This window comes from Myotis myotis, unplaced genomic scaffold (assembly GCF_014108235.1).
Source record: "Myotis myotis isolate mMyoMyo1 unplaced genomic scaffold, mMyoMyo1.p scaffold_m19_p_1, whole genome shotgun sequence".
NCBI classification, from domain to species: domain Eukaryota; kingdom Metazoa; phylum Chordata; class Mammalia; order Chiroptera; family Vespertilionidae; genus Myotis; species Myotis myotis.
The window spans coordinates 54600899-54621583 of NW_023416313.1; the positions used below are offsets into that span (position 1 = coordinate 54600899).

At 45.4% G+C, this 20685-nt stretch overlaps 1 protein-coding gene across 1 annotated transcript in view; it reads right to left on the bottom strand.

The window, feature by feature from the left end:
• Window positions 1–5101: 5101 nt before the first annotated feature.
• SCD5 (stearoyl-CoA desaturase 5) overlaps window positions 5102–20685 on the bottom strand; it is a 150626-nt gene continuing 135042 nt past the window's right edge. Inside the window, exons 4-5 of the mRNA XM_036337755.1 lie at window positions 10531–10763; window positions 5102–6626 (exon numbers count right to left, since the gene is read on the bottom strand). Of these exons, the coding sequence (XP_036193648.1) occupies window positions 6436–6626; window positions 10531–10763 (424 nt within the window). The 3' untranslated portion in view covers window positions 5102–6435. The remainder of the gene's footprint in view (window positions 6627–10530; window positions 10764–20685) is intronic.

Genomic DNA, 20685 nt, shown 5'->3' on the forward strand with positions numbered 1-20685 from the left:
TGTAGATGTAGGTTCAGAAAATTGAGCCAGATGTGGTCAAAGCTATATGGAGTTTGGGAAAATAGCTTTCTAATGAAGATCTTTTTTCTCTTTTTTTTCCCTTTTTTAGTTATTATTTTTTTCTAAAGGTGGTGTGCTGAGCAAACTCCGTGATCTGAGCTGTCATTTGCAGATGGGCTTGCTAAGGTTCTGTGATATCACCAGTGGCCTTTCAAGCCTGATGTGCTTTCATTTGATTTCCTTTTTGATGCAAAGGAAATTTTGAAAAATGCACTACAATCAGTGGCCTAGAAATTGTAAAAAGTATGTTCTCACTTAGAAGTAACACATAAGTGCTATATATTACCAGCAAGGAGCATTCGTTTCTTTAGAGCTAGAAAAAGAAGTGAAATGGGAGTAGCAAAAAAAAAAAAAAAAAAAAAAAAAAAAGATAAATATGCATACTTTCACAAGAGTAATTATATTTGTATGCCACCCCAAGCTGTTCTACTTTCTCTTTCGTATGTGGTGGTGATGAATTGAAAGCAAGTGGAAAAACAACAGATTGAATATTACAACAAAAGATCATGTATCAGATTCTTCAAGACAAGTTTGTGGAAGGTTTAAGTGATCTCTCTGAGTTTCATGCACACACAACCTAGTTCTAATGGTGTGCGGAACTTCGATGGCATTTGATGGTTAGTGACCTTATTTTGAAGCATATTATTGCTTCCAAGTATCACAATGCTGTAATTCCCTGCACACAGCAATGCTCATTTTAAGGACATCTCTTAGCCGGAAACTTAAAAAGCAAAATAATATAAAGCAAAACTAAAACAAAAAACGAGATAGTTTAGAAATATCTAGCCTTTGCAATGAGAGTCCCTGAATATCAATCAACCAGCCTCATGATTCTATCTTCACCTGCAGCTGCTTACATGGATGTCAAAAGAGGTCCGTTTTCTGGCTTGAGCCTCTTTCCTTTTTTCTTTTAGAGGGATGCACAAGCAGGATGGCTTCCAGTCACATCTTTGGGTAAAGTGGAATCTAACCTTTTCTAAGCTTGCTTGCTAGTGATTCCTATAGTTTGTTTGTTTATTTTTGTTTTTGTTGTTTTGTTTATAATCTAAGAAGGGACCTAAGCAATCATTTGTTTAAACAAAACCACAATCGAAATGGCGCATCCACTTCAGGGACTCAGGGACTTTAAACTGATCTGGATCCCTGGCTTCAAATGGAATAAAAAGGTGTTTAAAATGGGTCCAATATATCATTGCTTAAAAATGCCCCACCTAGAGGCAAAATCGCGTTTAAAATAGTGTTTTGAAACCATCCAGGCCATAGCATCCACTTTGAGATCAGTGTTCATTTTTTGTGCCTCGGTCGCCTCTGTTGCCACTGTGTGCACATCCCAACAAGCTGACCGGAAGCATTTGGACGCTGTGTGTTACAAACAGCTCAGTCCAGCAGGTGGAGAGAGTGCACATAGATGTGCTCCTGGTGGGTACATCTGGGACAAGCACTTTGTGGTGCCCAGAGCCTAAGTGCCTTTTTGTTCACTGAAGGGAGGAGAGGGAGTCCAGTCGGCTCTCGCAGAGCCCTTCCTGTATTCATGGGTGGGAATTTCAGGACCAGGAAGCAACTGGAGTGGGTCTTCCCTACCCATCCTCCTCAGCCATGAGGTGGATGGGTAGGGAAGACCCACTCCAGTTTGCTGAAGCTGGAAAACCCACTCCAGTTTGCTGGAGCTGGAAAACCATCTCCTACACTGATCACTTGGTCTTTAAGACACTGGATCTTCCTGTTGGCAGCCCAAGTCATCCATCCTCCACCAATGATCACAGCAATCACCAGGCATACCTGATAGAGGGTCCCTGGCTTCCTCCCTGAGCCTCGCACAAGTGTTGTCAGACAGCCCAGGATAAGGAGCAGTCTCTACATGCAGCTCCTGTGTTGGGGATCCATACACTGTGAACTCAGGCTTATGTGGAATAAAAATATAACCACACCATGATCTAGTGCAGCAGTTCTCAAGCTGTGGGTCGCAACCCCTTTGGGGGGCGAATGACACTTTCACAGGGGTCGCCGAAGACCATCGGAAAACACATATATAATTACATATTGTTTTTGTGATTAATCACTATGCTTTAATTATGTTCAATTTGTAACAATGAAATTGGGGTTAACCACAACATGAGGAACTGTATTAAAGGGTTGCGGCATTAGGAAGGTTGAGAACCACTGCTCTAGTTCTATAAGTTATAGGGTTAGATAAGTTATTACCAGTTTTTCTTTTTTCTTTTCTCTTCTCTCTCCTCTCCTCTCCTCTCTTTTCTTTTCTTTCCATCCTCCCTTCCTTCCTTCCTTTCTTTCTTCCTTTCTTATCTTTTTAGCTAGGGGTGTAGTGTTATGAACTTCCCTCTCAGGACTGGTTTTCACTGTGTCCCATGGATTTTGGATTGCTGTGTTTTCATTTTCATTTGTTTATGGAGAAAGTGCTCTTCCTTAGTGTACTAAGCTTGGGTGCTGGCAGCGGTTTTCCTTTTGGATTCTGGGAGAGGTCAGGCAGAACAGTGCTGGCTGGTCTCAGGCATAAGGGAGGGTGAAAGGGAGAGGAAAAGAAAAAGCTGTCACAGAGCTGCAGCAGCTGCTAGGACACGGGCGTGCTGCCTTAGAGGTGTGTCACGCCACACTTTCCTTCCTCTTGCTTCTGATGGTGCAAATTTAGAAGTCAGGAACATTCCCAGGGTGGGGGCAGGAGGCTATGGCCCCTGCGGTCCATAGAGAGAGCAGCAGCGCAGTCTTTTATAGCACTTCCTTGACGTCGAGGAAGGGCAAGGAGGGAACTTAGACTAAAACCCGAACCAAAAATGGGGAAATGTTTAAAAGGACCATAAAGGTTAGGTCGTTTCTTTCCTTCCTTGTTTTTCACACGAGGAGCCATTGAGCACAGACTGGCTTTCAGTTTCCTCTGTAACCAGGGGTAGGGCTGAAATGATAAAGGAGCCTCACAGGCAACCCCCACAGCTCATTCCTATCCATTAGCTTCAACCTCTTCCCTTCACAAGCCTTCCCGCCCTGCTCCTGATGAGGAGAAATATGAGCTGCCGGAAGCCTAAACGACCTTGAGGCCAGACGTGTCATCCTCTGTTGGCGGGAGGCACGGGAAAGAAGCCAGAGGTTCAGAGGGACAGGTAAGAGACTACCCGGAGTTGCACGGGGCAAAGGCGCTGCCTGCCTGGGGGGCTTCTTCACACAGAGAGGAATGACTCCTAAAAGGGCAGAGCAGACGGGATAACCCAGTCCTTCAGGCCCCTTTACAGAAGGGGTGCTGAAGCTCTGAGAGGTTAGGGCCATTGAAGGGGCGTAAGACGCTCCTTCTCCCTCCTACAGTCGCTGGCTGGGCCCGAGCATTAAGTTGACCTAAGACAGATGAGCAGGAGAGAAGCACGCGCATTTTGTTATTACACATTTGGGAGCCAGAAACTAAAACATATGGGGGAGGAGGGAGGTGCTAAAGGAAGGTAAGGATTTCTCAGCCTTTTCTCGGGTGATGAGAATGCGTCTTTTCTCTCCTGCAAAGAACACAGTTTTCACCTGGGAGCTCCATCGCCTGCTTCCAGGAAGCGGGAGTCAGAGTCCCCTTCCTGCATGTGCTGCTTTTCAAGCGCCTTTCACTCAGAACAATCCTATGTCCAAGTGGCATCTTTTGGGCAAAGTCTGCTACCCTTTACCATCCGGCTAATTAAGTAGCAAAAGAAGAACTAGGAGCTGGTCCTCCTCACTCGTCTGCGGTTACGTGACTACATCCATTTCTGTCTTGTGTCCGGCGCGTTCTTCACACTCAGCTACCACCTCCTGCATAGCTACGAGGCCCAGGCCCTGTGCTCGGGGCCTCCAGGTTTATCAGCGTTATGTGCGTCAGCGTTACTGCTCCTATTTCATGGATGAGGATATTGAGGTTCAGAGAGGCTCAGATTAGCATGGTACTTTCATGTGGTTCAGCCTAGAAACACAGCCGAGGTCCGTGGTTGGCAAACTACGGCTCCCGAGCCACATGCGGCTCTTTGGCCCCTTGAGTGTGGCTCTTCCTAAGCCTTAGGAGTACCCTAATTAAGTTAATAACAATGTACCTACCTATATAGTTTAAGTTTAAAAAATTTGGCTCTCAAAAGAAATTTCAATCGTTATACTATTGATATTTGGCTCTGTTGACTAATGAATTTGCCGACCACTGGCCTAGGTAACAGCAATTTTTTAAAAAATTCTTTTTAAAAATATATATTTTATTGATTTTTTTACAGAGAAGAAGGGAGAGGAATAGAGAGTTAGAAACATCGATCAGCTGCCTCCTGCACACCCCCTACTGGGGATGTACCCGCAACCAAGGTACAGGCCCTTGACGGGAATTGAACCTGGGACCCTTCAGTCCGCAGGCCGACGCTCTATCCACTGAGCCAAACCGGTCAGGGCGGTAACAGCAATTCTGATCAGGAGTCAGAGAAGTGGATCCAGAAAGACTGATTTTCTCAAGGCCACGCAACTGGCCAGAAGGGCGGCAGAGTTGCTCCGCCAGCCCAGGCTCGCTCGTGTGGCTGCCATGACTCACGTGGGATGAGCTACCTGAACGGCTTTCCCTCGGCTCTGCTCTCCTAGATGCAGGGATGGGTACTCTTGAAATAAGCCTTGTAGGGCCCCAGAGACTAAAAACAGGACATTCCCGCACTTTAAACTGATGCCTCCTGGGCTACTTTCTTCTCTTCGATGCTGCTGAGACCTACAGGTAAGGTTAATATGGAGAACTCCGAAGTGATATAACCTTGGTCCACTTTTTCATCAAAATCACCTCCATCCTTATCTTATTCATGCTACTGCTACAGATGGAGACCTGGCACCCAGGTCAGAGGAGTGAGGTTCTGGATTTATTTGCACTAACTGGGGCATGTCCTTTAGTGAGAAGATTCTAAATAACTATTCCAAGCGTAACCTGCTGACTTTCCCTCTGGTTGTGCCCAAGGCCAATGGGACAGGAGAGGCCCTGTCTCAGGGGCTGCTGTTATCCCAGAGCCCAAATCAAATGTGAACCATGCGGTCAGCATCGGGCACCCTTGAGAGAACATTCCCTAAACAACACTTAAGTATCTAGTCAAGAACACCAACAAATTCACACTCATTTATTGTAAATCACTCATAGTTTATACATTTTTTAATGGCAAAGTAACACTGTTAAACACCTGCTGGATGAAGAACTTCATTATGACAATCTCCTATTGGCATCGCTTCTTTTTCAAAACTTTAAAATTTTAATTTTAAATCCTACATCATCCCTAAAACGAGCTGTCTTTGAAGGGCTCCAACGCCAACACTATAAGCCTTTCTTTTGCTCTAACATCTAACACAAAGGGCACACTGTCCCATTAATTCAACATGCTCTTTACAAGGCAACTTAACACACGAAAATGTTTAAATCCAGAAGATACATAATGATCACTTTATATTTTGCTGCAAAACCAATGAAGGCCGCATGCAGGTGAAACATTAGTAGACACTGAGTTCTAGATAACTGTCAGTTAGTAAAATCTGATGGCCTGGTGTGGAAAATTAATATGCTTCTTTAGCATATTACTGAAGCAGCCAAAGTACATGCATCAGTGGCTGGGAACAATTGGATATAAATTAGGCATCTAAACACTGAAATGAGAGCTTCATTTGAGCTTCATTTGGTGTCTGGCACGTCGAGTTACATACTTTTAAGATGACGATAGCAAAGAGAGCGAAATCAAACATCCAACCAGCCACTGATTTATAGGGTCGGCTGGCCATACAGCTCGGGACACAGAACTAGCTGGGCCACGAGCAGACCTCGGGGAGCAGAGACAGTAGAGCATTAACAAGCCGTAAATAGGGCAAAAATAATAGGAGAGCCACTTCGTGTAGCCTCCTTTTTAAAAAATGTTCAATTCTCGAAGTTAAACAACAAAAACACACAATAATTACAAAACAGAAACGTTCTTTAGTTACTACTTAGACCCCCTCCTTTGTCTGCCACCTTGCTTCTCTGTTCCTTCAGATAGTGTGTTTAAAAATAATGCTGGGGTAACTGGCAGAAAAGAAAATGCTCTCCTGAATCACACGGAAAGAATATTATCTTCCTTCATCCTGTCAGGGTTAACACTAGGTACTAGCACAAGACCATGTATGTTTGATATGTAGCTACAGCGATTAAATCACATGTCCAAGATCTAAGGTTAAATCATCGTTACACTGACTTACACATTTTTTTTCATTGAAAGTTGTATCTTGACTTTGAGACAAATGAAAAATCTCCCAACCACATGGATTCCACTCCCTCCCACCCTCCGCCCCCTCCCATGAACCAATGAGCAAGAGAACTATAGAAACAGAAGGCATGAACCAAAGTGTCAGCGGCGGGCAGGTTGGACGGCAGCTCCGGGTTCAAGCGCTGCCATCGCCAGTCCTGGCTTTCCGGGCCTCGATCATCGGCTTGGTTGCCCTTTTGCGGTCAGTGGCCAGCCCCAGCCAGCACATGATGTCAATGAACCAGGTGGTCGGGTTGAAATTTAAGCCAAATTCACTCGCAGAATAGTCAAAGGGAAAGGTGTGATGGTAATTGTGGAAGCCTTCGCCTGGGAGAGAAAGGAGCATTGAAATAAACCATTCGCCACCTCTCTGCACGGATATTTTAATCACTCATCTACTGAGGATCTACCATGTGCCAGGCACTGTGGCAGGCTCTTTAGAGAGCAAAGGACTTGGTTCCTGCCCTTAGGAAGCTTTACTTAGTTGGCTACAACAACTCAATGTAAACAAAAGAACAACAAAGTTATCAGCATAAAGTCCCTAGATAATTTCCTCTATGAATGGAGACACGCTACCATGACTTCAGAGCTGTACTTCTTAAGCTAAGTGCTGAGAGGCTGGTAACAGACCATCATTTTGATATCCTATATAATAAAGAGTAATATGCAAATTGACCATCACTCCAACACACAAGATGGCCGCCCCCATGTGGTCAAAGATGGCCAGCAGGGGAGGGCAGTTGGGGGTGATCAGGCCTGCAAGGGAGGGCAGTTGGGGGTGACCAGCCTGGCAGGGGAGCAGTTAGGCATTGATCAGGCTGGCAGGCAGGAGAGCGGTTGGGAGCCAGCAGTCCTGGCTTGTGAGAGGGTGCAGGCTGGACTGTGGGACACCCCACCCCCACCCCCACCCCCTGTGCACAAATTTCATGCACCGGGCCTCTAGTATGTTCATAAAAGGAAAACAGCCTCTGTGGACTGGGGTGATTAGAGTGAGACCTTGGGAGAGCCTGGGAGAAATAAATGAGAATTGTTCCAATAGGTAAGTAAATCAAGGGTTGGATCGTTAAATATATGAAATCTGTCTATATAGTAGTCTATCCCTCCCAGTGAATAGCAGCTTTTCCTCCTTTTTGTTAAAGTATTTTCAGGAGGGGTGGGAGATTCTTTCAGAGCTTCGTTCATTTGATTTTTAAAAAACAACTTTATTGAGATATAACTCACTATACAATTCACCTGTTTAAAGTATAAGATTTCATGGTTTTTAGAATGCTCAGACTGTGCATCCATCATCATAATGAATTGTAATATTTTCATTGGCTAAACCCCAGAGCTGTCATCTCCCAACCATCCTTCACACCTCCCAGCCTTACTTTCTGTCTGTGTAATGGTTAATTCTAATTTTTTTTTTAATCCTCACCTGAGGACATTTTCCCCCCATTGATTTCTAGAGAGAATGGAAAGGAGGGAGAAGGGGGAGAGAGACAGAGAAACATCAACATGAGAGAGACACATCGATTGGTTGCCTCCTACCAGGGCTGGGGAACCTGCAACTGAGGTATGAACCTTGACTGGGAATCGAACCTGCGACCCTTTGGCCTGAGGGCCAATGCTCTAACCACTCAGCAACCAGCCAGGGCTGTGATGGTTAATTCTGTCAACCTGACGAGGCCAAGGGTTACCTATTAAACATTAATCTGGATGTGTCTATGAAAGTATTTCTGGATGAGATTAACATTGGTATCAATGGACTCAGTAAAGTAGATCACTTTCCCCAGTGTGGGTGTGTTTCATCCAATCCATTAAGGGCCTGAATAGAACAAATGGAAGGAGGAATTTGCCCCTTTTTTCCTGACTCTCTGGTTGAACTGGGGCATCTATCTCATCTTCTCCTGCCCTCGGGCTGGAATTTACACGATTGGCTCTCTTGGTTCTTAGCTCCATGATTTAATTACATCACTGGCTTCCCTGGGTCTCCAGCTTGCAGATGGCAGATCCTGGCTTCTCAGCCTCCATAATAGCATGAGCTAAATCATGATAAATCAATTGATCTTTCTATCTATATACAGAAACAATAGGATATATCTATGTTTACGTACACATCCTACTGTGTCTATATATAGGGAAATTTATTATGAGGAACATTACGCGCACGCACACACAGAAAGAGTTTCTGTTTCTCTGGAGAACCCTGACTGATACAATTTCTATAGATTTGCCTATTTTGAACATTTCACATAAATGAAATCGTATTATGTAATCCTCTGAGACTGGTTTCTTCACTTAGCATCATGTTTTCAAGGTGTGGCAGGTATCAGCATTTCATTTCCTTTTATATGAATATACCACTTATCGTGCCACTGTATTTATGCAGTTGTATTTATCCATTCATCAGTTGATGGACATTTGGATTATTTCCATTTTTTAGCAATTATGAATAATGTTGCTATCAGCATTCATATACAACTTTTTGTGTGCACGTATGTTTTCATTCCTCTTAGGTATAAATCGAGGAATGGAGTTGCTGGGTTATATAGTCACTGTTTTTTACTATTTAAAGAACTGCACGATTCTTCCATCACTACTTAAGTGGCTATCGGTCATCACATAGTTCTTCTGTTGACCACATTTGAAGGATTCTGCTCTACAATGAGTGCAGCAGACGGACTGATCTGTAGTCTGCAACTTTCTTCCTGTGGTCTTCTCTGCTCTGCCCCTCCACCTTGGTCATTTTTAGTTTTTTTCCTGGTCTAGAGTATGGTATAGAGAAGTTTAGCACCTCCCCCTGCCCCCGTATTTTCAGAAACAGTCAGTGGCCTGTACAGCTGGGTGTAACAAGAGCCTTCCAAGGACTGGGAGCTCCGTGTGGACCTGGGTAAACATAAAACCAGTGCCCAGCTCTTCACAGCGTGTGCCGTGGCCATTTTCCGTGGGTTTCTTGGGCCTCCTTCTCTATGTAAAATGGTAACAGTCTCTCTTGTCCCCACCCACGTCCACTCTCAGGGTCAACGCTGGACGCGGCTCCCCTCGTCAGAGTCCTTCTAGAAGATGGAGGGTGACAGGAGGAGAAAGCAATAGGAGGGACAGGAAACTCTTCCTCCAGCTTCCCAGGGCACCTTTCTCTCTGCTTATCCATCATCCCATAGCTAAATCTGGTGTCATTCCACCTTAGATATGCTCTTGTCAACAAAAGATCCCCGGGGTCTTAAATGGAAAACCCTAGCAAAGTGGCGGTGGGAGCTCGCTGCTGAGTGATGCGGAGACCACCCCTATTCCACGGAGATCACCCCTATTCCACGGCAGGGACTTCTCCCCCTGGGTTTGAGCTCTGTGCTCAAGGCTCAGCTCACCAAGAAGCCCGACTGCTTCTACACTTATCAGCCCCTTGCCGGGTGCCAGCCACGGTGCGAAGCACTCTAATGAGAATGAACTCCTGTAACCCTCACACCTCCAAGCGACGATCATCCCCATTTTAAAAGGAGGATGTAAATGCACAGAAGGGACAAGTCAGTTGCTCAAGACCATATGGTGAGTAATAAAAACAACATCACTAGAGGCTTATTTTGTGCAAGTCCTGCTGCAAACGCTATGTATTAATTTATCTAACCCCCCAACAACCCCAGGAGGAGGTAAGTGCTACCATTATTCCCGCTTTACAGAGGAGAACATGAGGTGTGGAGGAACCAGATAACTTGCCCAGACAGTGTGTGAAGGACCCAGGACTCTACCAAACGTGTTGGACTCCCGAAGCCTCACTCTTAACCGTTTTTGTGGTGCCCAGAGATGCCACAGTCTCATTTCTTCCCATCTCCTTATCTGAAGCCTGTTTTTTTATGATCAGCCAAATGGACAGCTGAGGCTAGAGTGGTCCAGGCAGTTGGAGAGAGAATTCAACTGCTACCCTCCCATAAGTAAATTTCCACGGCAAAACAAATCCCTACTAATTACTGATCACTGCTATGTGCCAGGTACTGTACCAAGCAATTTACATAAAAAAGTATCTTACTTTATCCTTGCGACATCCCTATCAAGAAGGCATTGCTATTCCCATTTCACAGGTCAGAAGACCATAAATCAGAGATTAAGTAACTTGTCCATGAGCCAGGATTCTAACATCAAGGCCCAAGTTCATTCCATTCCACTCCACTGCCTCTCTTTACAGATTCCGCAAAACCAGGAGATGCCAAGAAAATCGAGCTGTCTTTCTCCCCATTGGCTCTCACACCCTACTCACCAATGGCGCCCAGTGTGACCAGCGGGTTCTGCCGGGGGCTGATGTGCTTGTCGTAGGGCCGGTTTCCATACATGTGGGCGGCACTGTTGACCAGCCAGGTGACGTTGAGTGAGATGGCATAGCGAAGGATGGAGGCCAGAAAGTAGGAATTCCACAGACTCTCTCCCCAGATGTACCAGGGCACCAGTGTGGGGACCACAAAGCACATGAGCACCACGGAGATCTTGTAGTACCTGGAAGGCACGGCATTATGCTATCAATGGGCTGAGTAAGCTATTGGACAAGTCAGGAATTGTGCTGGTCAGCAGCTTCCACTCTTTCTGTATACGGAATACCCTGCTGTGTGTCACTCTGTGCAGGGACCACAAACCCATGTACCTACAAGGTCTATGCAGGTAACACAGATTTGAGAATTAGGACAGGTAGGATGCTATAGGGAGTGGTAGGGCCTGTAGCCTATTTCAAGGGAATTTCAATATAAAATGATAAACATTGTGCTGGCAAAACCCATTTGTCTTAGGGCTACATTTGTCTATAAGCCACCACTTTGACAGCTCCTAGCTATTTCTTTCATCAATAATTAGGTTTTCTGGAATAATTTCAAGAAGTATTCAGTATATCTGGAATAATTCTCAGACACATGATTCTGTGCTAACTTAGCTTGGTAAAAACGGAAACAACCCTCTCCCCAGGATGTTCTCTGTCCATTAAACTTCACATTCCAAACCAGCATAAAAAATAAACACTAAATAGGAACAGGCATGGGCACATAAAAAGCAATCATTAAACAGAAACCATCAATAGTTTGATTTCTGAACCTGTGTATCCAGCAAACAGTTACTGAGCACCTACTGTATGCCAGGCCCAAGTGCTGGTGAAATAAAGACAAATTCAGCACAATCCCCGGTCCAGGCTCCCGTCAAGGGGAACCACTGTGCATCGTGCTCTGGCCACGTAGGACCAGCTCTATGTGGGGACAGGAGAGGGGCTGTGACAGGAAAGTGTCCAGAGCCACCTGTTCATAGCTGTTTCCTCCCTGGCCTCCCATTGGCTAATCAAGCTTCCAAGCCTCCGTTAAGATACACATGTATCAACTGGGAGGTGTGAAGGCATGAGATTCGGCAGGTGGGAGGCTTTGACTTGCGTCAAGATCTGATTCTGGATATTGAGTGGGCCTCTTTTTATTCTTTCACGCTCCTCTTGTGCAATTAGATGGTTCCCATAACACAGGACATGAGGTGGGGCTTGTGCAGGGGAGATATTATGGGTTCCGAGCTCATACACAGGAGTGGGCAACTGGGAAGAATGAGACAGGGAAGGAGGGAAGCCAAGCCTGGGGTGCCCGCTGCTCTGGGCAATGAAGTTGGACCTTGAGGGGGCAAAAAAGAAGGGACTACAGGGATGCCACACGGGGGTATTAGCTCCATCACGCTTCCACATTTGCTTGGGTCAGAATGGCTGAATGTGTTCCACAGGCCCCTCAGGTGGAGGTGGCAGGAAGTAAGAAATAAGCAGTACAGAGAAGCAGCCAGGAGCTGCAAGATTGCGGGAACACACATGGTGAACCGCTGTCAACCATGGATTCACACATTCCCCAAGCAGGCTCTTTTTTGCTTTCTCTTCTAGCACTCTCTTTCCAAGTGTCTTGAGCAGATGCGTGTGCCATCATCTGCATTAGGGAATGAATGATGTGTATGTGATGCGCTGCTATTACTAGGCAGTAGAGTGTAAGGAGATCCTAAGATCTGCTCTCCTGCAAGAAGGACTAGCACACAGCGGATCACTGCAGCCTCGTCAGGGTGCCAGCTCTCAGTGGTCCCCAGGATCCCCAGAAGGGACAGCTGCACTCCACAGAGGTTAAGTCTCACACCTATTGAATTTTTCATTCAAGGCTAACCTTTATTAGCTATTAGTAAGTTAGAAGCTCTTTCCCCAAAACCAGAAAGAAAAGGAGAGCTTTTTGTAAGGTGCCTGGTTTGAGGTTTTCTTTCCTCCTCAGAGTCTGTTCATTAAAAAAGGAGCTGTTGGCTACAATTTATCACAGTAGATGCATGTGGAGAATAAATAGGAACAAAAAATATGCAGATTCTCATTCATATACTTTTTTTCCACCCCACTTTTTAAAATAAAATTTTAAGCCACTCCAAAAGAAAAGCAGGAGGGGGAGGAGGAGGAGGAGGAAGCAAAGGAGGAAGAAGAGGAGGAGAAGAAGAAGAAGAACAGCTGAGCAAGGTGCTATTGGATTGTACCTGCGCCAGCAGGTGGCTTTAGCGAGGACTGGAGTGGAAAAGTGGGCTGGAAGAGTCCAAGGCGGGGTACAAGAGATGCCTAACCCAGTTACTAATCATAATATCTCACAGAGTTCTTATGAGGATCAAATACTAATAACTAACATACACTATGTGCTTACTGAGTATCATGACTATTCTGAGACCTTACGAGTACTGACTCATTTCATCCTAACAAAAACCCTAGGAGGAATGGACCACTACTATGCCATTGACAGATGGGAAGTAGAGCAATAGAAAGGTTATGTAGCCCAAGGTCACAAGACTAATAAGTAGTAGGACCAAGATTCAAATCCGGACAGACTCACTTTGGAGATCATCGTACTATTCTGCTTTGGAAATGAAATCATATATGCAAGCATGTTTTGTAGATTGCTAGCTTCACATAAGTATCGGCTCCCACAATAACTTTATTGGACAGCATATTAACCCATCAGCACCTGCTTTCTAGTCATTGGGCTAGAAAGAGGTTTTCTGGGAGGTCAGATAAGTGGCTGTGGTTGAGGAGGCAAAGACAACAAACAACAAAGGGCTGGGGCCCAGGAGTGGGCTCCCCACAGTCACAGGCAGAGGCTTTTGGGGAGTGCTCTCCAGAGACACCCGTGGGGAAGGATTGGAAGGCATGACTGGGGACGCTCACCCACAGTGAGTTTCTCCAGGTCCAGTACCTCCTATGTGCCAGGTACTGTCCTAGCACTGGGCTGGATGACCCTGTAGAGTTGTTTCAAACTGGAAGGTGTCCTGTAACCTGCAGCCACTGGTCTCAGGGTGCTCCTGGGAGGGGCAAGGGCCATTCCCAGAATTCCATGTGGGCAAGGGCCACTCTCAGAAAGGACAGCAGCTGGAGGGTGAGGGCATCAGCTGAGGAGGGATCTGGGTGAAGCGTGCAGGCACCTGTCAGGGGCCTGGAACTGGTGGTGAGCATGTGCACAGGCAGGTGCTCTGAAGAGAACATGGAAGACATGCCCAGAGCCCAAGACTGCTGCTGCAGCAGCTCCTTGTCTGCACCTCTGAGGAGGAGAGCAAGCAGCTGGACGTTGCCAACAGAAGGCATTTTGCAGCCTAAGTGGCTCTATCCCTTCCTCTACTCTTTGGGTTACCACCAGGACCTTTGAAAAGAGCCTCTCCCAGTCCTGCTCTGAGCCATTGTCTCAGCCCCTCGTTTTGTTCTTGAAAAGAAAACATATTGAGGACTGGCTCTGTGCTGGGCACCAGCCTAAGTGTGTCGGGGCCCCCTTGGCTTCGGGAGGTGCCAGGCCCTCACTCTGCCTGGCCCTATGGAATCCCCCTCCACTCCTGCCCTGGCCCTGCCTCCTCCCTCTGAACTGTTTAGGAAAGCCACCTGCTGCCTGGGCTCTGCTTCCAGAAACTCCGCTCCCCCAGGGGGCTGGTCCCGGTGCAGGGACAGCGCCAGCCGTGTGGCTTCCCAAGCCGGGGGAGGAAAGGCCTGGGTTTCACCTCCTGGCACAGCCACCGTCCACCCAATTTCCTCTTCCTCAAAAAAAGACGCTCTTTAAAAATCACTGCCCTCATTCTAACAAAGCTTTGGCGGATCTAATTATAGGGTTGTTCTCTGATTGCTCTTCCTGTATTCTGCTAGGGTTCCTCTTTATGTGTTCACTGTAACGGATGGAACAGGAAGGAATGTTTAGGCGAGTCTGGGTGGGATTGCCAGTGACAGCTGTTAAAATCCTCCCCAAGTATTTCAAACACATGCAGCCTCTCTTCCTTCCTGCTGCCTGCCGTGCCCCTCGAGCAGCTGCTCTGCATGTCATACAGTCACTGGCCTTCCTGCCCCGAAACAAGTGCTGAGATGGCTACACACCATCCTTGCTTAAAAACACTCAGATCTGAACGCCCTCGTCAAGGCTCCACAGGGCAGTGCCACAAAGCCTCCCACACCAAACCCTTCCTCATGTAAAAGATTTTTCCTCAACTGGTGGGCGGGAGGGAGGCTGGAGAGGGGCCAGTGATATTGCTCTGTCCTTTTGCTAAATGGTACTTTCATGTCGTAAAGCATCATAGAATACAGGGTGGGGCAAAAGTAGGTTTACAGTTAAGGAAAAACTAATACAATAATTAATAAATAATAATACAAGAATTAACTCTGTGTTTCGTATACACACAACGGTAAGCATGCTTTTGCTCCACCCTGTAGTAACTACCCAACTCCGCCACTTCCTAGCTGTGTGATGTTGAGTAAATTATGTAATCTCACTGAGCCTCAGATTTCTCCACTGTAAAAAGCAGTGCCAATAAATGGGTGGAGTGCCTACTATGCGCCAGGTACTGTCTTAGCACTGGGGATATAAAATAAACAAAACAGACAAAAGTCCCTGCCTTTAAGGAGTGAGGGTATTCTGGTGGGGAAGTTGTTTTTATACATATTTTCTGGTAGGAAAAACAGCTAATAAAATGAACAATAAATGCAGCATGTTAGTGGTAAATACTAAGATAAAAATAAAGCAGAGGAGAATATGAAGTAAGGGTAGGGTGTCCAGGGAAGGCCTAGTGACACCAGAGCTTTTGAGGAAAGACTTGAAGGAAGTGAGAAGTTAATCCTATGGATAAATGGGGTAGAGGATTCCAAGCAGAGGGCACCACAAGTACAAAGACCCTGGATCAGGAGTCCCCTGGTCTATGACACTTCCCCAGTCTGGCTGACCTGCCTTTTCCAAATATCAGTAAACGTCACCTACTCTTGGAGCATTTCCTTGGCCTCCTTGGACCAGGCAAGGTGCCCAGCACACTGTTCCTACAGCTTGTACTTCTCAACTCTCGGTATTCATACTTGCTGGCATGGGGCCATCTCACCTGCTCCATCATGGATCTCAACCCTGACCGCACGTTAGAATCAACTGGGCAAACATTTAAAAATGACTGAGGATGGGCACTCACTACAGACCAACTGAATCCAATTGAATCCGGATGTCTGGTCGGGGCACTGACACTTTTAACGCTTCTCCATGGCCGACATTAATGGTAGCCTCCCTATAATCCACCCACGTCCTTTCTTTCTTGCTGGAATGCACTGACTTTGTTCAGATATGCATCTGTCCTCCTTGTAACATGTCCTTCAGGGAAATGAACACTACACAGGGCATGAGTCCTGACTGATTTGAGACAATCATGGTGATCTCATTCACTTAACCAATAATTAATTCAGGAATTGGTCATGGTGGCCATAAAGCTATGAGAGAAAGGATGGCTACAATTTTTAAAAGGGGAAATAAACATTGGTGAAGATGTAGAGAAACTGGAACCCCGTGCATGGCTGGTGGGAATGTAAAATGGAGCAGCTGCTGCAGAAAACAGTGTGGCACTTTCTTGAAAGGTGAACACCAAATACCACATGATCCAGCAATCCCACCTCTGGGTATTCAAAAGAATGAAAAGCAGAGACTTGAACAGATATTTGTACACCACACCAATGTTCACAGAACCATCTCTATATATAAAAGCCCAAGTGACCATCCGACCAGTAGCTATGACGTGCAATGACCACCAGGGGGCAGACGCTCAACGCAGGAGCTGCCAAGCTGCGGTGCCTTCACCTGAGAACTGCCCTCTCGCAATCCGGGACCCCACGGGGGATGTTGGAGAGCCAGTTTTGGCCCGATCCCCACAGGCCAGGCCAAGGGACCCCACCCTCTAGTTATTCATAATAGCCAAAAGGCAAAACAACCCAAGTGTCCATCAATAGATGAATGGATAAAGAAAATGACGTATATACATCCAATGGAATATTATTCAGCCATAAAAAAGAATGAAGTTTTGACATATGCCACAACATAGATTGACCTGGGAAACATGCTTAGTGAAATAAACCAGACACAGAAGGACAAGTATTGTTAGGATTCCACTTACAGGAGGTACCTATAGTAGGCCAATTCATAGAGACAGAAAATAGAATAGAGGTTATTAGGAGCTAGAGGGAAAGGGAAATTATTGTTTAATGGATACAGAGGTTTTTTTTGTTGGGAATGATGACAAAGTTTTGGGTATAGAGTGGTGATGGTTATAAAATACTGTGAATGTACTTAATGCCACAGACTTGTGTATTTGTGAATGGTTAAAATTATAAATATTATGTTGTATATATTCCACCATAATAAAAAGAGAAAGATGAGGGAATAGTTTCCTCAACACTAGAAAGAGCACAGGGTAGAGGTGGCATCTCCTTTTTCACAGTGACGCCCAGACCTGCCACAGCCCTCTGGTAACCGTGACGAAAAGAAAGCCAAGATACAAAGCCCACCCCTTGGGTTATCAGAGCATCAAGATGGAAAGGTCCTTGAATATGCCGTGGAGGTGCTGACCTAACCAATTCTAGATCTGCTTTGTCCCTGATGTCTTACTCTGAGACAAGCCAGTTGAGTCAAGGTCTTCTGTGGACAAGTTGAAAGTGTCCTAGTATAATGTAGTGGACGCTATGATGTGCCCTGCAGACCGCTCAGTATTGGAGGAGTTGCCTCTGCTAGAGGTCACGCCCTAGTCCTTTGCCTAGACTTAGTCCTATTGTCCCAATTCCACATGACTCTGAACAGTCATCAGTGTCCGCTGTAGGGTTGGATGGGGCCTCCAATGAGACTGATCCAGTCCAGCTTCTTCCCTTGCCCAATCCTTTTTCTGTTCTTCCAGGTCAAGTTTCTACATTGTAATATCTATCTGAGAGCCAGCTTCTGGGGTAACCTGACCTGGGACATGGATGTACAGCTCGGCCAGCTGAGTCCAGCTAAAAGCCAGACTCTCCAGCGTCTAGCAGAGACTTTCTCACTATAGGCACTCCTAAATAGTTGCAGAATGATTAAATGAATGATACTTGGGTTAAAAAAAAGATTAAGGATTCTCAGCTTCTCAGGAAAATAAAAACACTGCAGTGACTTCAGTAGAGCAAAGAATATAAAGAAAAAAATGCCAAGATTTAAACAAAACACAAACCATACAGTAGTGCACAGCCTACTTTTTGGCTCTTTCTTGGATGCTATCTCTTGAATTGACGCCAATGCAGGATTGCAATGCGAAGCCAACAACTTTACTAAAGATTTTCTTGCTCATCCGGAAGCCTGAGGCTTCCCACCTCTAGTTTCAAAGAATGATTTCTGAACATAATCTAGGTCATTCTCAGATGCCAAATATAGCTAAAATTTTGGCAATATTTAAGATGAAGAGCCACTCTAACAGGTTTAGTCTTGGTTTGGAATGTGAGTGGCTTCCTCTCTGTCTCTCTGGAAACACGCACACTCTGGGTACGGAGAAGACTCCTCAAATCATTCAGGGACACACAAAACAGGGTAAGGACTAGAGAAAAGAGGGTTTGAATCCCAGAACGACCAAGGGGGAATAGCGCTCCTGCACAGCTGTGAAACCAGAGACCCACATTGAGCCAAAAACACAAAAGCCAAAGCACTCAAGCTCACTCTATAGGTAACTTGAAAGCAGCTTTCTGTAGCTGCAGGGTGACAGCTTGTGTGAACAGGTCCGCAACCAGTGGGAACCTGTCCACACCCACCACCTCATCATACCAACATTCCAACACCCTACCAAAGCGTTTTGCAGCATTTAGCTTAAGACTGAGTCCATTTTCATGTATTCAAATGCCATCACATACCACACTGCCCCAATCCAAGTAGCTTTGGCCATAGGACACTATTATAGATATGGGCTCAAACCTTTCAACTTCAATGATTTGAGGACTATCCTCATTTCTATAAACCAGGTCATGACCAAGAGAACTGAAACATTAAAAATAGCCTGGAGACCAAATATTTGTTCTATGGAAAAGAAAGGATTTGGGATTTCATATATATTTTTTAAAAGGGCTGAGTGTGATATGCATCCTAAAACTCTAGTTTCTTCCTCAGATGAAAAAGAAATTGCTGTTCTCTGTCAGTAAGCATTTCCTGTTGCTTGACTAACCCTAAGCACAGCAGTCCAGAGCCGGTAGTGTGTGAGTGTTGAGTGTGAAATCTATCAGAGCATGAAGGAAGGGGAAATGACCTGCTGATTTCCAAGGCGGGGGGGACCCGCCTGAGGAAATGTGAAGAGAAGCAAACACCACAATGGGAGAGAAATCACAGCCGCACAAATGTATCGCAATTATGAGTGTGAGCTGTCACCGGCATCTTGATTAAACATGTTTGTTTTTGTGCTATCATTTAAAGTCTAGCCAGAAATTAATTTTCCCTACAATTCATTCCTTCCCCCCATCCTGGCGGGGACCAGGAAAAATCATCTGGATGCTTACTATAAACATTTATTTAGAGGACAGATGATGACATCCGGGCAACTTGTAAATGCAGGGAACATTCTTTCCCCATTCCTCTGTCCCCTCCGGTACTGCCCCCAAGGAGGTGGAGTATGTGATTTATGCGGATGCAGAGATGAAGATAGTCCATTGAGGGGGTAGCTCTTTTGAATTTTCTGAAAATCTTTCCAACTCTTTGAATGGTTTAAGTTGAAACAGGCTTTGCTGCTGTGCTCTTGGTTAACCTCTCTGGTGTTGTGGTGTCTTTAAGTGAAAGCGTTCATGATTGCTGCCTTTGAAGTATTTTCTGAAACTCTTAATTACTCCAGATTGGTCTTAGACCCTGGAATAGTCTTGACATGACTTCCCCTGTGCTATTTTATAATAAGCATTCCCATAGAAGGAAATCTTTTAACTGGACCATCTAGATGCAGAATCCTCAGCTTCTGGATGTTTCTCCTCCGCCACAGAGGAAGGAGACAGCAAACGGCTGCTCCACTCCACGAAAGCACCTCCTTCGGAAGCTTGCAATGCAGTGGGAAAAAGACATTTTAATTTTCTCTCCAACTTCAACTTTATTTGCTTTCAAGGTCTGCATGTGCAGATTAGTGGCATCCATCCACTTGCATTTAATTTGTCTTCATACAAACATCTTGCATTGATTCACTAAGCAGCAATTCAAGGATAAACACAGTCATTTCAGAATTTCAACACAAAGAGCATTATTTCTACCTCATTAACAATGAAGTGCTTATAGAAAATACCTCAGCATGCTGATGACTAAGCCCGGATAAGAAAGGTTAAAAGGTCTTTTTACTCTTTCAAAGCTTTGATTCCATCAGAGTAAGGGGATGGCAAGTTCTTTGAGGGTGGGATTTGTCTTGATCCAACTTACAGTTCCTTGAACACAAACTGCCGGTTAGCACAGTAAGTGCACGGTAAGCAGTTGAATTGTTGGCATGCACCAGAACAGCGGTTTTCAACCTGTGGGTCGCGACCCCTTTGGGGGTCGAACGACCCTTTCACAGGGGTTGCCTAAGACCATCGGAAAACGCATATATAATTACATATTATTTTTGTGATTAATCACTATGCTTTAATTATGCTCAATTTGTATCAATGAAATTGGGGGTCACCACAACATGAGGAACTGTATTAAGGGGTCGCGGCATTAGGAAGGTTGAGAACCACTGCACTAGAAGGAACTGAGGTTGAGGATCCATCTGTCTTTGGCAAAACCATTTAGGTCAGTTAACCCTCGTAACTGATGCTTAGAGCCTCTCAACAGAAATTAAAGTTGATTAGACTGATGTCATCCTAGGTCTCTCACTAGGATTGTCTATCTCTGTCCTTCCTCCTTCTACACCCCTCCCCCATCTGACACCCCTCTCTTTCTCCCTGATTCAGTTATTAACTGCTCTGAACAATAACAATCAAAATCATTTATAAAATAATTTTGAAAACAAAGTTGCTGCATTTCCCGTTTCTTTCACTCTTAAAACTGCTTTCCACTGTCATCCTTTGCCGGGAGCCGGTCCATGCTTGCTGTTTCAAGGGACCTGGCATATATGGCATACTGTTCTTAATATGTTTGCTCACCTTCTTGGCACTATGTGTTTT